Source organism: Miniopterus natalensis, chromosome 7, assembly GCF_054644295.1.
Source record: "Miniopterus natalensis isolate mMinNat1 chromosome 7, mMinNat1.hap1, whole genome shotgun sequence".
NCBI classification, from domain to species: domain Eukaryota; kingdom Metazoa; phylum Chordata; class Mammalia; order Chiroptera; family Miniopteridae; genus Miniopterus; species Miniopterus natalensis.
The window spans coordinates 75,935,689-75,955,829 of NC_142087.1; the positions used below are offsets into that span (position 1 = coordinate 75,935,689).

At 48.5% G+C, this 20,141-nt stretch overlaps 1 protein-coding gene across 2 annotated transcripts in view; it reads right to left on the reverse strand.

Annotated features, from left to right (window-relative positions):
- Window positions 1-20,141, reverse strand: part of ATP9A (ATPase phospholipid transporting 9A) — a 115,273-nt gene that overhangs the window by 15,145 nt on the left and 79,987 nt on the right. For both annotated transcript variants that reach the window (XM_087819167.1, XM_087819168.1), the window contains exons 15-19: window positions 14,398-14,559; window positions 5,769-5,861; window positions 4,454-4,537; window positions 2,936-3,106; window positions 1,394-1,492 (exon numbers count right to left, since the gene is read on the reverse strand). In XM_087819167.1, the coding sequence (XP_087675293.1) occupies window positions 1,394-1,492; window positions 2,936-3,106; window positions 4,454-4,537; window positions 5,769-5,861; window positions 14,398-14,559 (609 nt within the window). The remainder of the gene's footprint in view (window positions 1-1,393; window positions 1,493-2,935; window positions 3,107-4,453; window positions 4,538-5,768; window positions 5,862-14,397; window positions 14,560-20,141) is intronic.

The following is a 20,141-nucleotide window of genomic DNA, read 5'->3' on the forward strand; positions in this document are numbered from 1 at the left end:
ATAGTTATGTTCTGTCTATATGGTTGCACTGAAAGCTGAATTAGCAAACATGGGACCACTGTTCCTAGGGTGAACACAGGGGCTAGGTTCCTGCAAGCCTCTGCTCACAATATTTTTGTCAATTGATCAATATATAACCTCCTGTTATGTGTGTTTCCGCTTAACAACATCTTTTTAAATACATATTTGTTGACTCATGAACAGTGAACTCATGGCCAACAGCACTGAACTCATGCCTAGGAGAAGTTTATCTAATCCACATATTTTCTCCATGGGGCACATCACAGCTTTCCTGTGCTTAGGAACAGTAGCTGGCACCTCATCACTGTGCTGGGGACCATTTTAAACACTGAAATAGTTCACAAAAAGCACAAAAATGCAAAAAAGGTGGCATTTAATAGGCCGTGAAAAGGACACTTGTGTACAGTGTGAGAGCTGAAACAGGCCAGCGAAGCACCACTTTGTTCGACCTCAGCAGGGAACATGCACGCCGGCGGACTGAGACTTTACACCACGTGCACCTGTCCACAGATAACTCTGAAAGCACCTTGAGTATTGATTTTCAGGTTACAGATAAGTTTTAGTGAGTAGGCAAATTTGTAAATACAGACTCCGGGAACAATGAGAATCGCCAGTATCTGCCTCTAAAGAATGCTGTTTGCGCTGTTCTCCAAACGGCCGGATTTATTGAAGCTTCTATGTGTTATGGACCAAAGGCACGGGTGAGGGGGAGACCCCCCAAAACATCTAGAGTCCCTGCAGTTGTTTAACATGGCAGCTCTGACTTCAGATAGGTGGCACATCCTGCCCCAGAGGGGACCCAGGGCTCACCTCCCAACTCAATAAGGCCAGTCACAGCCCTTGGAGTCCACTTTGGAGTAGCTCCTAGGGCCTGCACTATGTGGGGCAAGTGCCTGCCACACGGTCAGGAAATTTCTCCTATGCCCACCCAGCACACCTCCTTCTAAAGGCTCCTAAAGGTCTTCCTTCAGGGGGGCAAATAGGGCAGTATCTAAGATCTGGGATGTACTTCTTATCCAAGGACTTGACCTTCAAGCGTTCAGTGAAATCCTGGATTTGTGTGTGCAATCTCACGGGTACAAGTTTATCTGCATCCTTCACGCCACCATGTTTAACTTTCGTCAGCTTCTCAAAGGGACCACGACCCAACCAGGTTAAGAACACGATGTCAGCACAGGGCTGGAACGAGGTGCCCCTGAACCAGCAGCCTCACCTGGGCCACCCAGTAATTCCTCCCAAACCGACGACGTAAGCCCCCACCCAGGTGGTTAACGTGCTCCCCTCCCCACCCTGGGGCCCCCGCTCGAGGTTATGAGGTTACAGGTCAAACGGCAGCCACACCCCGGGAGGCCCAGCGCAGGGAGTGCTTTACCAGCCGAAACACGTGGATGTCTTGGTTTCTGGTCACCAGATGTGCATTCTTCGCTGTGCACGTCGCTGTCTCCAGCTTGTCCCCCGTCAGCATCCAAACCTAGAATCACAGCATGAAGGAGGTCCCCTTTGTGAGTGTTTGAGGCGGCTGTCACCTGCGTCAGCCGAGTTTCCAAGAACATCAAGCTGAACTTACTGTGTCCCATTTACCTCCTCAAGGCTCATGGTGTCCCCCACACACCCCAGGAAATGCCCAGTTCAAGGGCTTCAGGACGCTGAACAACCACATCTGGGGGCAGCATACACTAGTGCGACACTTTCAGAGAACGGCTGGGCCACACGCTTCAGCAGACATCACGAAGCTCGGCCTCTGACCTCAAAATCCCCCTTCTGGGAATTTTTCTTAAAGTAGTAACTACTCTCTAAGAAAGGGAAGCCTGTATGGATGAGGGGTCACTCCCGTAACACTGATTTGTCACGTTACACATGGTCTTTCTACCTGGATGCCTGTCAGGAATCTCGCTGGATTAACCCTAACTATAAACTGCTGGTGGTAAACGTGCCAGGTTCTAACCCCGTAACAGATCATTCATTGCTGTGGGTCAGAAAGGTGACCTGCCTCAAAGCCACACAGCTAGGTCCCAAGAGGAGAGGTCTTAGAAATGGCCCACAAACAAAGTTTAAACACCACAGTGCAATACAAAAAGGCCCTCCGACATCATTTCTTTTCCAAATATGGAATCTCAGCAATTTCCTGTGAACCAAAGTTACACGACAGCATTTGGTTTACAAAAACCCATGCACACACACGTGTGAACCACCCCCCCATGGGCATGGACACGCCCAGGGCTCCCTTACTGCAGGTCTAATCCCCAAGCTCACATGGCCCACATCACATGCAATGTTGCCAATGCAGGCCCAAGGACACAGCCCAGAGTTGCTTTTGGGTGGAGGCAGGTGGCAAACACATACGTGTTCTCGGGAGCTTTAAGCAAATGAGTTTGCTGATCCTTTGCTAGGGTCCATTAAGGTGCAGCCCGCTCCTCAGACGCCCTCTACTGGCCTCTCCTGATTAAAGTACTGGATATATATTTGGGGGCCCAAACAGTCGAGTACAAAATGTAAACACGGCAGTTCGTTGGGGCATGAAGACACTCTGTTGGGTGGTCACCATTCACTCAGACCAACAGACGGCTGGCTGGTCACTCAAGAACATAAGGAACACACTTGGTTCTGAGGAATAAGGAGACACCTGCGGTCCTGCCTTCATGGAGCCCGGCATGCTCAGGAAGGCCAGCCAGGAAAAGCAAACACTCGAGCCAGCTTTCAAAAACCAGGGCTATGAGGGCGGGAAGTGACGACAGTGGCCCACCTGAGCCAGGGCTAGAGGCCCCACATGCTTGGCTTCCACCATTACAACTTCCACCTCTCTCCCGTCTCTCACTCTTCCACCCCCACTCATGGGATAAGTGGTATAATTCTGGAGCTCACTACCCCTGGGGGCAGTTATTTCCGCGGCCAGGTCCCAGGCAGGCTCACCTACCTTGATGCCGGCGTTGCGCAGCGTCTCCAGGGTGGGCCTCACGTCCGCCTGCAGCTGGTCTTCCACCCCCGTCAGGCACAGCAGCTCCATCTCCATTTCCAGGCTCTCGATCACGGTGGCAACCTTGAGAGAGCGGTCGTGCACGCTCAGCTTGGCCTGGACATAGCGGGCCTGGGAGACAGCAGAGACACATTCACTAATTAGGGCGGGGAGGCGCAAGGCTGTCTGACACCGAGAGTGGAACGGGCCATGCCTGATCCCACCACAGCATGCGGTGTAGACCTCAAAGGGATGAACTGAGGCTTCCAGTCCCCTTCCAGGTTCATCAGTCCAGACATTGGAGTTCGGCAGAGCTGAGTTCCACCCTTTGCTCTACACTCACCTGCTGTGCAACTTCCAGCAAGTTGCTTAACTTCTCTGAGCCTCTATTGTTTTCATCATTGGGGTGTTGCAAGGATTGGCACAACTCAAGATCTCAAAAAAAAACAGCAGGTTCTCCCACACAAAACATACACCTCATAGGCACAGATCCTTGACAAAGTCCCACTTCTGAAAACCATCGGCCCAACCCTTCTGTTTATCCCCTCTCGACAGTGTTGGCAAAGACCTAGAAGAAAATCACAACCCCCTCATGGGCCAACTCAAAATTGATGCCTTCACAATGGAAAGGAAGGTAGAACTGATCAGGGCTAGAACTTGTGTGAATTAAAACTTTACAAAGAACTCAAACGTAAAAGAGACAGAGACGAGCATGGCTTCTCCGGGTGGACAGGACAAGGGCCCAGAGTCTGTCCCCTGACCTCACCTCTCTCCCTTCCCATCACACATGCATGTGTGGACTTGGCTTTATGCCAGGACTGGGGATGTAATGAGGACACTTCCCTTCAAGGGACACACAATCTAAGGGACAAGATGACATTTATGTTGGAACCCTTGGCCATGAAAATCAATGATCTGGTTCAACACTAACATTTTTTACAGCTTAAAAAAAGTAGGGCCCCTAGAGGGCGATTCATTCCAAATTTTCCAGGACGTATACTCTGTGCCAATGACCATCCTAAATGTTGAGGATACAACTGCCAAACAGACTGACAAAGTGCTCTCAGAAAGATTTTATTCCAGAAAGGAGATATTAAGAATGTTAACACACACACACACACACACACACACACATATATAAGGTCATCATAGATGTTGATAAGTCCAATCAAGAAAGTTAAGTGGGGTGATGGGTAGAGAGTTGCCTTAGATGAGGAGTCCAGGAAGACTTCTCATAGGAGGTGGCATGTGAGCTGAGAGCAAAAGGAAACAAGGGAGTGGGCCATGGAACAATGTGAGCGAAGAGAGAGTTCCATGCAGACTGAAGAGCAAGTGCAAAGGACAAAAGTGAAGCTGATTGTGCTCAGAAATGACGTCAGGATGGCTAGAGCAGAATGACCAAGGGCGAGCTGGGAGGAGGTATGTCTGGGGAGGCAGACAGGGCTGAAAAAGTAACAAAAAAGTCATAGAACCACTTACTTCAAAGTCCTGATACTGCTCCTCTGCGAGAGACTTCTTTGCCACCACGAGCACCCGCAGCCCCTCTCGGGCCATGTTTCCACACTGCAAAGCAGATGGTGGTCAGGGGGAGCCTCGCTGAGGGCTCTGCCTGAGTCCCTGACTCTCGCTGAGGAGGGCTGGACAGGCCCCTTCCAGGGGGACAGCGGAATGACAAATCAGACCACTGCTTTCCCCAAAGCCATCTTCCCTGAGTAAACGCTCTATAGGGGAGGTCATGGCATGACAGCCTGCAGGCCACACGGCCCACACATAGTTTTCTGTGACTGGCACCTTTTGTTACAAAATTTAAGACAAATCTGGATTCCTGGCTTGTTGGAAAAACTGAACCTCTGACCACACCGGGCGTGCTTTCCCAAATAACTACAGTCGATGATGGTGATATGTGGCCACTTCCATGTGCTGTCAGAAAACACAGGTGTCAAGCTGAGAACATGCTGGTGCATTTAACACATGAAATGTAACCGTCAGGAAACACATTCAGGCCAGTTTGTTCAAGTCACCTGCCTGGCCCCTGTTGGCATTTGCAAACTCCCTAATTGAAGATATAACATTGCTGAAAGTAGCACATGAATCCCTACCCAGAGCTGAGGGGTGAGAAGAGAATGGCCTGCGGAACCTGAGAGCCCCTCCCTCCCTGCACTGCCCATTCCCCATGTCATAACCAGGGACAGCACCCTGTGACGTGGTCCCGATGATCCCCACCTCCTGGTATCCACACCCTTGTATAATCACCTCCCTTGAGTGTGTGCTGGACCTAGTGACCTGTTCCCAGCAAAGAATGTGGCGACAGTGAGGGGAGGTCACTTCCAAGAACAGGTGACGTCTGTCTCTCTGCCCCGTCCTGCTCCCTCACTTGCCCACTCTGACAAAGCCAGTTGTGACATTGGGAGCTGTCCTATGGAGAGGTCCACATGGCAAGGAATGTGGCATCCTCCAGCCAGTAGCCACCAAGTTGCTGAATCCTGCCCATGACCACTGAGTGAGTCTGGAATGGGTCCTGCCCAGGCTGAGGCTTCAGGTGGGACCTCAGCCCCAGTCATCCCCTTGACTGTGGCCTGTGAGAGGCCCTGGGTGGAGGACCCAGCCAAGCTGTGCCCAGATTCCTGACCCACAGAAACTACGAGAACTAAATGCGTTATGCAAAGCTGCAGCATTCTGGGGTGATGTGCTATGCAGCCATGGATAGCGGACACAGAGACCCACCTCCCCTCCGTGCCAGGGAAGGCCTGCAGACATGCTAGCAAGGCCTTTCCACGCCCCGCGCCACGCTCACCTCTTCCTCCAGCCAGTCGTTGTACTGCACGATGCCAGCCATGACCACGTCGGCTCCCTTAATGTAGAATGTAATTTCCCCCGTTGATTCATCCTAGAGAGAAGGCCGGCAGGAAAGGGTAACCGAGAGGAACTCCCACCCTGGGCTCCCGTGCCTGCTTCCCTTGACAGATGGTGCACAAAGTGTATTCAGCAGATGCCAATGTTTTCTCACTTGGCCAGAGATAAAAAGCAGAGGGGGCTTTGCTTTGGGGCAAAGGCCACAGAAAATAGAAGCAGACTCAAAGAACTTGAAAAATTATTAAATGATGAAAGCAAGATCAAAAGGATTTGAGAACTTTGTGTGTGTGTGTTTTTTAAAGTAACTACCATTCCAACAGGGACAACTCCCACGCCGTAAGATAACTGTACACTGACACACTGGCCACACTGGACTGCAGTGTCACCAGGCCACGGTCCCCCGCAGACTTGGGAAGGCAGTGACCCAGATCAGGGTTTCTCAGTCACGCCCTCTGACATTCAGCGGGAGAAGTCTTTGCTGGGGGCCAGCCTGTGCATGGCCAGGTTCCTGCAGCATCCCTGGCCCTCTACCCACCAGATGCCATCAACACCCCCGGGATGGCAAAATGTCTCCAGACATTAACGCATGTCCCCTGGGAGGCAAAACCTCAGTTGAAAACCACCGATCTAGATCATTCCAAACCCCTACGTGTACCTGAGCACTTAGCTAGATTTTCAGTTTGGCCAGGTTTTCTGAGGAGAGGATAACCCACTGTACAAGCACCAAATGCCTGAACCTGGCACCAGCCCCAGCTCATGCCCCACTGGACAAGCTAATTCTTTTCTCTAAACCTCAGTATCCTCACCTATAAAATAGGATACTAACAACTCCTACTGCATAGGTTTTGGTGGCTTAAATGAGACCATCTACATAAAGCAGATAGCAAAGGGCCACAGCAAATGCCCACTCAGTGTACCTTTCTGTTTGAGTGGCAGTAACTCCACAAGCCCCTCAGTCACACTGTATGTGGAGAACAGGCTTACTGGCCCAGAGGTTCTCAACGGGGGCAATTTTTCCCACAGGGGACATGTGGTAATGTCTGGAGACATTTTTGGTTGTCTGGGGTGGCAGTGCTGGAATCTAGTGGGTAGAGACCAGGGATGCTGCTAACATCCTATAGTGCACAGGACAGACTCACAACCAAGAACATCCAACCTCAAAGATCCACAGGGCCAAGGCTGAGACACCCTGGCTTTGAGGAATGATGGGGCAATCGCTGGTTCTTGTCCCTTCCACGGCTCTTTCCTCAATGATGCCCATGATGGGGAGCCTGGAGGCAGTGAGATGGGCAAGGGAACCGGGCATGGCCATCACCACCCCGCGCCTACATTTTACCACCCGGGGAAACCCAGAATGGGTGCCTGTAAACTCTTCATACAAAATAAAGACACAAAGCAGAATTAGTGGCACAGCTTCCTCTCTTAAAATAGCTTTCAAATGCGCTCTATCACTGACAGTCTTTTGGAACAACACGCTTCCTCATAAAAGCCCCGGCCGGCCGAGGAGGCCCCTGCGTTTTTAGAGCACGGTGGTTGCATGCTTTATCTGACAGATCACACCCGTGCCTGCTGGTGGCTCAGGCCGAGGAGGGTTGTGGGGTCTGAACATGAAAGCGTCGGACGTTTTTTCCTTTCCTCTTCACCCAAAAGGTGCTGAACAACAGAGCTGTAGGAAATGAGGTCCCCTCCCCGGCTTCCTCTGCTCCAGAAAGGACTCGAGAGAGTAGACATCTCGTCCAATATAAATACTGTGTTGACTGTCTCCTCCCATTAGTCATTTCCTCCCACCGAGTTCATCACGAGGTTACTTCGTTCCCATATCATGGCAAGATGACGCTATAAGCTGCAGAGATCTGCTGGTGGTGTGGCATCGTTTGGGGGCCTCAGCCTTTCCCACTGTGGTCTGGTTCTGGCACCTGTTCAAAGGCCTCTTCTACTCAAACAATGACAAGGACGCCACTTTATCGCTCCACGTGGGGAGGGCCATGGAACATCTTGTGCACAAAAAAAGCAAAACGGGCGACACAGCCTCCCTTCAAAAGGGCAAGAACACGAGCCCCCGAGAAACTGGCTTCTCTGAGCCTTCCTGACCATCTGAGAAGACTCACGCAGAGACCAGACCTCGCTTTGTGAGCGTGAGAAGGTACCGCCACGTCCTGCCCACGAGCCCACACGTGTGTGAGAGGGCTGATGCACCAGGCGAGAGCAAAGCCCCAACTGTCAACAGTCGCCAAACAAGCCAAGAGCCTTTATCCCTGAGCGAAAACGTCCTCGCATCGGGTAACAGACAGTTATTTTCAAATAACAGACAGGATATATGGACACATCAGAACTAATTTCTGGGCCCCGACACAATGAACACTGGCGGTGCCTTCTTTGTGAGGAGGCTTCTTGGCCTCTACCCACTAGATGCCAGTAGCACCACCCTCAGAGTTGTGACAACCAAGACTGTCTCCAGGTATTTTCAGATGTCCCCTGCGGGCAAGGTGGCCCCGGGATGAGAGCCACTTCATTAGAGGAGCAGAGTGAGATTTGTGCAAAATGCAAAACTGCTCCAAACGCCCTGGATGCTGCCTTCCGCCCATTAAAAGCAAAGAGAAAGAAGAAAACAGGTCAGAACCAAGAAAAATTAGCCAAGTGAGATGCATTCCATCAAAGACAGCCTAGCAAGGATGGCCGCCCACAGATGTATCTTTAGCAGTGAGAGATGAAAAACAACCTAAAGCATCCATAATACATATATTTAAAGAAATAATACATTTTTCCCAACAAAACAGCATGTACACATTACAATCATTTTTAAAAATCATGTTCTAATAATGAGAATATTTTCACCATATATATAGTTCCCTGGAGAGGAGCAGTTTAGGAAGCTTATGTGGAGTTCAATGTGAATTTTATAAAAACGTTTACAGGTATTTACACTCATATGCTTAGAAAATAACTAAAGGGAAATTCTCTGAGAAGGTACCCATGGCCATCTCTGGTGGAAAATAAAGACAAATAGTTCTGATCTTCTTTACATATTCATTTGTTCCAAATGTCTTAACTTAATGTTGATTTTTTTTTTTTTTTATAACCTGGGTAGGAGGGAGCGGTATTTTAAGATGATGTACTTGCCCGCCCAACAATATCCCACACTTCCAGGCATGAGTCCTGTTGTTGCTGTGGGAAGACGGGGGACCACATCTGATAAAGTGCGACGCGTGTCTGGGAATGAGAGACCATTACAACGAAAGGAAGGGTGGGGTGCACTGTTGCCACTCGCTCTAGGAGGCTGATACAGGGACTATTCCGTGATGATTCAACCCTGGAGTGACTTTAGCAGAGCCCACGGCCCTCAAACTTGGAACAGTAAAGGCTGGGACAAAATTAAAGTGATTCCATAGGAGATAATGACTCTAACTGCCCAGGAAACACCCACCCCTAGGATGTATGCTGCTGCTCCCAAGGCCACAGATGTTCCTGACATCAGATGTGCGCTGAGATATGGAAGCCATGGGTTGGGCCTGACGAGGGCCGGTGACAGCAGCAGCTGTGTGGGAGGAAGAGCTCCCTTCCAGCCCCTCAGGTGCCAAGAACACAGCCCCTACGGAATCTAAAGTACCTGCTGGCGTCAGGGCTGTAACAATCCCTTAACGTGCATGTTCCTGTCACTGAATCATCAGATCAGCAGCTCAGGGAGCTGTTTCTGCCCCTTCCCTGGGCTCCCAGGGACCCCCACATCCTGACTGTCACACCCTCAGGTGATCTACTCGCACTGAGTCAAGAGTTGGACCCAGTGATTTGCCTCTAATGAGAGAGTAAGGAAAATATAATGGGAGGTCAGTTCCGAGATTAGGTTACAGAAGACTGTGGCTTCCGTCTTGCTCACACTCACTTCTCACTTGCTAACTGTGATGAGGCCCGTGGGCATGGGAGCTGACCCACAGAGCGGCCCATGTGGCAGGGAATGAGGGTGGCCTCTGCCAATACCAGTAAAGAACTAAGGCCCTCAGTCCAACAACCACAAGGAACTAAACCCTGCCAACAACACTGATTTTACCTGGACGTGGATCCTGCCCCTGTTGAACCTTGGATGACTGCAGCCCCAGCTACGCCCTTGACCACACCTGTGAGGGACCCTGAGCCAGGGATCCAGAGCCAAGCCTGGCCCACAGAAACCGTGAGGCAATACCTAGTGTTGTTTTAAGCCACTAAGTGTGGGGTAATCTGCTACATAACGATATATAATCAATACACTACCCCAACATAACTCTGGGAGCTCTCATTACACCCAAATTCCCAGGCCCTAGTGGTAAAGAGCCTGGACCTGGGTACCAGATGGCCTGGGGTCAAATCCCAGCTCCACCATTTTTTCCAGCTCTGCTCTGCAAACTTGGGGAGATTTCTTAGCCTCTCTATACCTCAATTTCCTCCTCTCTCAACTGCCAATCATAATGGTACCTATCACATTGGGCTGCGGTGAGAATTAAATATATTAGTTTATGCAAATATCTAGAAGAGTTAATGGCACACAATAAACACTATTTAAATGTTACCTACTGTTACTGTTATTGTTCCTACTGCTGCTCCTGTTACTACTGCTGCTAGTACTACACCTACTAATTACAACTATTACTAATTACTAGAAGAGAATCGACAACTTGGCTCCTAAGGCAAGACAGGCTTGCGTAGATAGGGTGGTGGAGATCCTCATTTGTTTTTTAAAAAAATCCAGAAAAGATTAAAGGCTTTTACTCCAAAGATTCTCACGATCTGAGGCCAAGTTTTCTCTAGTGACACCAAATAGTGAGCGGAACCTTAAAACATACGGGAGGGAACCCCTGCCCCCACCCTCACCCCAATACCAAAACAGGGCTGGGACGGAACCAGGTAATCTGCACTCAACAGGCTCCCTTGGAAATTCTGATGATCAGCCGAGTTTAAGAACAGAGTGGCCTATCAACCCAGGTAGTTACCAGGCTGCCCAGGATGGAAAGTGTGGTCTCTACGAGTAAAAGAGCAAGGAGGAAAACAAGACGTTAATTCAGACACTCCAGATAGGTGAAATTTTAAAGTCTGACACTATCCAATGGTGGTGAGCACGCGGGGGGACTGAGGTCAGTACAAGCACTGTGGACAAAGAGTGAGCAGTACCTGGCCGAGTTAAAGACGTACATATTCCACAGCCCAGCCACTCTCCCTCTGGGAATACTGCACAGAGACACCGACATCCGCACAACAGAGCCCGGAGCAGACAGGGCTACGCACGGCGGTGCCCCTGCTAGAGGCAGCCAGCTAGTGTCTATCAAGAGAGAACTGAAAGGCCAAAGGCAGAGAGGCACACTCACCGGGCAGTCCCAAAATCAGCTACGCTTACGGAAGTGGGTGTAAGTGTTCAGCATTAAGTTGATTTAATGTTAAACAAAAGACGGAGTGGAAAAATGATGCAATACTACAATGCCACTTACATAGAGAATTAGCGGTGTTAACACCATGATGCACATTATTTATCCTCAAACACGGCTGATAAGCGTATTTTAAAGCTCGTAAGAACGAGGAACTTGGTGGGGGAGGCACATCTAGAAGAGGCAGAGGGAGGGCTAAAACTGAACGCATGCTTTATTTCTCTAAGAAATGTTCTGAGCCCTGCCAGGCGTGGCTCAGCGGTGGAGCATCGACCTAGGATCCAGGCGATCAAGGTACGATTCCCAGTCAGGGCACATGCCCGGGTTGCGGGCTCAGTCCCCAGTCAGGGGCCGTGCAGGAGGCGGCCGATCAGTGACTCTCTCATCATTGATATTTATATCTCTCTCCCCCTCTCCCTTCCTCTCTCTGAAATCAATAAAGACATATTAAAAAAAAAAACGTTCTGAGCTACAATGCATGCAAAACTATGGGTGAATCTTAGAAATAAACATTTGAGCAAATGAATTCAAACACAAAAGGGTATCCACTGTACAATTTTCTTTACATAAAGAAAAGGTAAACAAGAAGTAAAATTAATCAATGACAGAAAGGGGGCAGTGGTTATACCCTTGCAGGGAAGAGGCATAGCAACCAGAAATGAGGCACAAGGGAGCCAAAGGGTGGTGATGGTGGCGCTTCTGTTCCTTGCTCTGGAGGCTGGTTACTACATGGGTGTGTTAACTTTGTAAACACTTGAGGTGTATACACTTAGGATGTTTGTGCTTTTCTCTGTGTATGCTGTAGTTCAAAAGTCTCAAAACTATAAAAAGAAATTCTGAGATAAATATGGCAAAATGATGATGCTGAGTGAACACTGTATTTTTTTTTCAGTAATTTTGTGATTGTACAAATGAAAACCCATCAAAAATATTTCATTACAACAAGAGTGTCAAGGCTATTCAATGTGGAAACAATAGTCTCTTCAATAAATAGTGCTGGGACAACTGGATACCCACACTCAAAAGAATGAAGATGAACCTCTACCTCACACCATATACAAAAAAATAACCCCAAAGGGATGAGTGGCCTAAAAAGCAAAACCTACAAAACCCTTGAAAGGAAATATAGGAGTAAATTCATGACCTTGCATTTAGCAATGAACTCTTAGATAATGACACCTAGTCAAGGTCAACAAAAGAAAAAACTGACAAGTTCAGCTTGTCATCAAAATTAGTAACTTCTGTGTACCAAAGGAATTTTATCAATAAAGTAAAAAGACAATCTATAGAATGAGAGAAAATATTTGCATAGCATATGTTTGATAAAGCTCTAGTAATCAGACTATACAAAGAACTATTACAACTCAACAACAAAAAAAGACAGACAAACCAATTAAAAAGTGAGCAAAGGGCCCGGCTGGCGTGGCTCAGCAGTTGAGCATCGACCTAGGATCCAAGAGATCGTGGTTCAATTCCTGGTCAGGGCACATGCTTGGGTTGCGGGCTCGATCCTCAGCCGGGGGCTTGCAAAAGGCAGCCAATCAATGACTCTCATCATTGGTGTTTTTATCTCTCTCCCTTTCCCTTCCTCTCTCTGAAATCAATAAAGACATGTTTAAAAAAAATTTTTAAAAAGTGAGCAAAGGGCTAGACATTTCCCCGTGGAAGATACATAAGTGGCCGATAAGCATATGAAGATGTCCAACATCATCAGGCACTAGGGGAACACAAAGCAAAACCACAATGAAATGCCAGCTTCATAACCACTAGGCTGGCGATAACTTAAAAAGTGGGAAATAGCCCGGCCGGGTGTGGCTCAGCGGTTGAGCGTCAACCTAGGATCCAGGCGATCGGGGTTTGATTCCCAGTCAGGGCACATGCCCAGGTTGTGGGCTCGATCAATGACTCTCTCATCACTGATGTTTCTATCTCTCTCTCCTTCTCCTTTCCTCTCTCTGAAATCAATAAAGATATATTTAAAAAAAAAAAAAAAAGTGGGAAATAACAAGTGTTGGTGAGCATGTGGAGAAATTGGAACCTTCATATACTACTGGCTGGAATGTGAAATCATGCAGTGTTGTAGAAAGAGTCTGGACACTCCTCATAAGTTTAAAAGACAGAATTACCCAGCAATTGAGTAACTGACCTAGCAATTCCACCCCGAGGTTTATACCCAAAAGAACTGAAAAGAGGTGCTCAAATTTTTGTACATGCACGTCCACGGCAGCATCATTCATGATAGCCAAAAAGTGGAAACAACCCAAATGCCCACGAACGGATGAATGGATAAGCAACGTGGAATATTATTCAGCCATCAAAAGGAATGAAGTACCGATACCTATTACAACACAGATGAACCTCGAAAACATGCTAAGTGAATGGAACCAGACCCAAAAAGTCACATACTGTGTGATTCCATTTATGTGAAATATCCAAAAGAGGTAAATCCATAGAGACAGAAAGCAGATTGGTGACTGCCAGGGACTAAGGGAAAGAAGGTAAAGGGGGTGACTGCTTAATGGGTACACGGTTTCCTTTTGGGGCAATAAAAATGTTTTGAAACTTGATAGAAGTGTGCACAGGGTGTGAATATACTAAATGCCACTGAATTATACATTTAAAATAGTTCATTTGTGTTATGTGAATTTCACCTCAATAAAAGATACACATTTAATTAATCAAAAGAGCATTCAGTGAGAAGTGTGTTCTTACCAAGAAGTGTCCAATCTACATTCTTTTTTAGTTTACTTTTTTTATATATCTTTATTGATTTCAGAGAGAGGAAAGTAGAAGGAGACAGAGAGAGAGAAACACTAATGATGAGAGTCATTGGAGATTGAGCCCTCAACCCGGGCATGTGCCCTGACCAGGAATCGAACCTTGATCTCCTGGATCCTAGGTCAGTGCTCAACCGCTGAGCCCCACCCGGCTGGGCCCAATCTACATTCTTAGACCTTTTACTCTAGAGCTAGGTTAACCAGGAGCTCATCAGCTGTCCGGTTCCGTCTGGTACATGAACTAATTTTCTTTCTGCTTAGAGAATTACATTCTCTTGTTAGTTTGGGCAACAGGCGATATAACAAAGGTGGTTAGAAAGGGGTAAGAAAGAACGTCACAGGGACATGCAGAGTCCTTGGGGGTTCTGAACCACTCTTGAGTCGTAAACAAACAAGGACTCACCCTCACGATGATGCCCATGCGCTTGCTTTCGTAGGTGAAAGGGAAGATCTGCAAGATGGTGAAGTTCAGGATCTGGTCGCCAGGGGTCCTCAGCTGCATGGAAGACTGGTCTCGGCCCACCAGGGTTAAGCCCACACTTTCCGTCCACTGCACCAAGGCCACCTACAGGTACACAGGGTCGGAGGTCAGACACACGGGTGAGGGGCCCGGTTCACAGGTCAACCAAACGAACACAAAGGTGGAAGGGGAAGCAGACAGGTGAAATGCAAGCAGTCACTGTGTCCCTGGGGAAGACACTGCTGAGGCAGTGCCCGCCTCCGCTCCTCCAGGCCTGCGGGGGCACTGCGCTCACAGCCGCCCCGATCAGGTGCTACTCACCTCCTCCTGGCCCCAGGGCAGGCCGAACGCCAGAGCCCTGGCAGGCAGAACAGCGCCCGATTAAAAGTGCTTAGGACAACCACAGATCACTTCCGGAAGAATCTGTACCGAGCCAAACAATTATCTGGGCAGGGTGGTTTGACCTTCAGGCTCCTGTTTAAAATCTCTCGGGTACTCAGGTGGGTATTTACAGCAGTTATCAACCAGTCAATTATGCCCCCCAAGGGACATTTTTTGGTTGTCACAACTGGGTGAGGGTGTCCTACTGGCATATAGTGGGTAGAGACCAGAGATGCTGCTAAACACAACAGAAAATTATCCCCCAAATGTCAGTCCTGTGGAGGCTGAGACACTAGTCATACAGATGAGGAAGCCCAGACTCAGAGAAGCTAAGGTGCCTGAGGTGATGGGGACTGAGTGACAAAGGCCAGGCCAGGGGCAGGCCTGGCTCTCCTGGAGGCATGTGATTTGTCAGGCGTGCACCCTGACACAAGGCCACCATTAGAAAGTTGATGGGAGGTGCAGTAGGCAGAAGAACAGCCCCCAAATATGCCTACGTCCTAATCTCCAGAATCTGTGACTTAATTACAGGGCAAAATGGACTTTGCAGATGTGATTAAGATTGAGGGCCTTGAAATGGGACAACTGTCCTGGCTGTGGCCAGAGAAAAAAGTGAGGGCAGGTGGAGAGTCAGAGACAGGTGACATCACTGCCTTTGAAGGTGGAGGAAGGGACCCTAGACCCAGGAACGTAAGCAGCCTCTAGGAGCTGGACACCAAAGGACACAGGCTGTCCCTGGGACCTCCAGGAGCAACGCAGCCCTGCCGATGCCCTGACCACAGCTTGGCGAGACCTCTGATCTATAGCACTGTAACAGAGTAAATTGTGATGTTGTAAAACTCCATTTACAGCAATCTGCTACAGCAGCAATAGGAAACAAACATAGGAGGCGTCCAGGTTTAATGCCAAACAAGCTGCCGTTTGACTCCGATCCAAGTTCAAGGGCATGGTGCCTACAAAGAAAAAGAAAAGGTACCCCTCCCCCTTTGCTCTTATAAAACAATCTTTAGGCCCTGGGCGGGTAGCTCAGTTGGTTAGAGTGTCATCCGATACGCCAAGTCTGTGGGTTTGATCCCAAGTCAGGACACAGAAAGAATCAACCAATGATGCATCAATAAGTGGAACAACAAATCTATGTTTCTCTCTCTCTTCCTCTCTCTAAAATCAATCAATAAAAATGTTTTAAAAAACATGAGTATTTATATTTAAACAAACAATCTTTAGGGAAAGAAAAGGGAATGGGTTTTAGGAGAATGTTGACTTGAGGAATGAGGGAAGCTGACAAAGGGGATAGGAGACATCAGTTCTGTCTTTCAGCCTGGTTGTGGGTATGTGGTGTGCATTATATTACTCTCTGTAACTGTCTCCATATCTGAGATGTTTCGTAATGGTGATTTTTTCATTGAGGGGGTGGCAGGTAAAGGGTCACTTTTCCAGGAAACCTGGTAGCAGCCACTGCCAACAGCTCCTCTATTTCATCAGGGTTCACCCTGAGTCCCCATTCCTTTCACCGAGAGACTCTGTGAAAGCCATGAGCAAGCTGCCCACACTTGGCACCCCTGGGCATCACCTGGGCTGAAGTGCTACACCCAGAAGGGGTGGGAGGATCAAACAGGAGCTCAAGCCCAGGGTTCCAGCCCCGCTCCACCACCCACCTCACCACCTACCTCCCTGGGCCTCTGAAATTCGGGGCCTGAAGCAGATTATTTCTCATTTCTGTTCCAGCTCCAAACGTTTTGTGTTTATAGGCGCTCAGAGATCTAATTAGGTTTCTGTTGCTGATATTAACTGAATTTACATTAGAAAGAAGTTATTCAAGAATGGGAAACTCTACCCTGTTTCAATTATGTCACAGCAAGTCAACCAGGGTGAACAGGAACTAGCTTTCAAATCTGACCGATGGAAGGAGCTGCCACACTGATCCCCACCCCCAAAGCAAGAGCTAATCAAGTAATGATGTTTTCTTATGTTTTCTTCCTTTTTGCTATTAGCCTGCGTCAGTCCCTGTAAAAGCATTTGTTTACTTGTTTCATTCAATGACTTTCAATATCCCGTCTTCCCTGCTAACAATCTTCTTTCGAAGTTTAAAATTAACAAAGCAGTAAAGATCTGTATATATAAAGTAGTCCCATCGTATATAAGATGTTTCTGGGGTGGCCCCCGTGAAGAGAAATACTTTTAGCTTATACTTTTATGTTGCCACACTGCTGAAGCATGTTTAGCACGTACATGCATTTCTTTTCTTTTTAGTTGCGTAAATAAACATCCCAACACAATACAAACACCTAGGTATACGCAAGCCCCAAAGAGGTTAGCCAAATTTACATCCTTTGCATACCAATTTTATGTAAAAAGAAAAATTCTTCTTTGCATGTTTTCAAACATGATTGTTACTAAAAGCATTTTTTTCACTATTTTCAAACTGCTGTTACTTCACCCCTTAACAATCTAATTTCTTTGTTCTGTGAAGATGTGAAAAGCCTGTGATACTGGGACACCTACTAATTCCCCAAAGCCTGCTCTTAACTTCACTGAGGAAGAATCTCTAACTCCAGGACCAGAGGGACGTTCGGCCCAGCCCAGCCCCCACTCCTGGACCCCACAGGACTGTGTCAGGGGGGTAGCCGAACTATAAATCTGAAATGATCAACACTGGCAAATGTTCCCGACGAAGGACACAAAGCGCCACTGTACGCTAACATCTCTTAACAGTGCTTTATTTTACGGTGAATCTCTCAGCAGAGTTAAGGGACCTACATAAGCCTGTTGTCCCCTCACCGCCAAGGGTCCTTCATCCTAATCAAAACCTCATTGGCTCCTCGGGGGCTGATTCCAACAGGATATGAGCCCTGCGGGGGGTCCTTCATTTTTACCTTCCACTCTCTTACTCCAACTCTGTCAGCTTTAATTTAGAGCTACTTTCTAACAGAACACAGAAGAGCCCCGAGGTCCCACTGAGAAGGGACAGGCTTGGAATCCGGGCGCTCACTAACCCTTCTCGACTGCGGCAGGACAAACTCTTCAGGGGTAAGGTGAGCAGACCACACTCCTTTATGAAACAAGATGACATAAAATCAGGCTACTTCTCATTCTAGTGGGTCCGAGCCTCCCTTCAATGAATCATTGCACATCATCAAATTATAAAGGACTTCAGGGTCTTGAGTCTCACTGTCCTTAACATCCAGAATTGGGGTCTCAGGGAGTCTCAGGTCAGAGTATTAGGAGGTCAGAGCAGCGGCAGGAAAAGAACTCTCATTAAAGTGAATGAATGAATGAAATCCAAACTTCATCCAATGCTAGAAACTAAAAAGGGGGCAGGGAGGGGCAGGGATCTCAGTTCATGAGTTGGGCTGCGCGTTGTGGACTGGTCAGGAAACTCCTCCCTAAAATGCCCTTCGGAGGAATTCACGCCAGAGCTGTCCATGAAGAGTCTTTTTCAACACTGGTGGGTCAGCAACAGACTACCTGTGACAGGTTTCAATGATTTTCCCCTTGTGCCTGGGAATGTGTGCCTGGGATAGTCGCCGGGTCGGGCTAAAGAAAGAGCCTGGAATTTCTGTAAAAGCAGGGTAGTGCTGGAAGGAGCATGCATGACTCTGACATCTGACGAAAAGGGTTCTTCGGTGGCCATCAACAAGATAAACACTCTCGCTCACAAAGAGTAGCCAGGTCACCCTAATCCAGCCTTTCACATTGTAAATCTACCCACAGCCCTAGCGTACTCTTTACCTATTTAGGAAACAGAGTCCACGGTGCGCCACAGGGTGGTTGCAGGTTTGAGTGCCGGCAGGGGTGGGCAGGCCATGCAGGGGCTAGGGGTAAACTGAGGCAGCAGCCACCTAGCTCACAGATTTTTTTTTTTTTTTTTAAATACAGCATGGAACAAACAAAACAGCCCGCTGTGTTTAAAACTCAGAGAAATTAGATGGTGGAATAAAAGGTCACCCATGAGCCCAATTTCCTTGATTCTGTGTCTGAACTTCAGGCTATTACTGAGCTCTGATAAAAATTAATATTTGAGAAGGAAGAACGGTGCCATCGACATGGAAGTTGAGCTGTTAGGAACGACTATTCACCAAGTCCATTCTGGGCCAACACTAATACACGGGACAGAACTTGGTGGCCCAAGGGTGAGCCAAGTCCAAAGCTCCTTCGACAGTTTTCTACTGTGTCCCCAAACCACTGTCTTGCCTTACCCAGCCCCCCTCACTTCTGTTTTTAGACTCCACCCCGGTAGTTAATAAACAGCACCGATGGAGGAATTTCTCCTTACGTTCCCACCTCTGTGCTCTGACCTCACCCTCGGGTCCGGGGGCATCGCAGCGTGGCCTCCTAAATCTTTGCGTCAACACTCTGCGCACATCTGTGCCCACGTCTGAATACTGTCACCGTCCAAGGGCCCGGGATGGGAGCTCGGGACCCGAGGAGGCAGCAGGGGCCCCGCACACACCTGAAAGGTGCACGTGGTCGTGGAGGGAACAAATAAACTTAGATTCCCCGGCCCACCTCACAGCCATGTGCTCACTTGTGCCCACTGGTTCTCATCACTCTCTGCCGCAGGTTTATGAAAATGCAAAATGTGACAACTGGGGCCTTCCACGTACACGCCCAGGGATGTGCGGTGGGGTTGCACGCAGAAGGCTGTCTATCAGGATGGTATATATGACGCCTGGGAGACAGAATCAACCACCTGTGGTGGAGCCAAGCGGCGAACGCAGTGCAGCCACTGCCAGTCTCCCTGTCGCAGGCGGTTGCTGGAAAGGGAGCGTGTAATCTGTTTCTAAGGGAACAAATCAAGAGGGGATCTGCGGAACGACACTGAGCATTTAAATTACAGGTACGGAAGAGAGACGGAAGCAACACATCGGAATGTTTTTGCCGGTTTTCCTTAATTTTATACTTTTTCTATAACAAGCCATATTGCTCTTAGAATCGGGCGGACACGCTGAAACTAAAATCTGCTCCCGAGTTGGCTGCATCTTCACTGTCCTTTCTGCCACCCCGTCTGTAGCACTCCCAGCACCCAGGCGTTTCAGATGGACGCACGAACGCTTTCCACGCGTGGACTCCTCCCGGGAGAGACCTGCTGGCACAAGTCCATGCCCAGTTCACATGGCCAGTGGCCAGGGGGCTGTTTCAAGGTTCCTGTGACCAGAGGAGAAGCACGCCCTTTGGGTTTTCCTTTCTAAGGGCGGGGTCCTAGAGAGGTGAATGGTGAAGGCAGGACACTGAGGAGAGGGTAGGCTTCCCGGGGCCGGTAGAAGAAGGTTTATTATCAGCAAGCTTGGAAGTTTCCCAAGATGAGA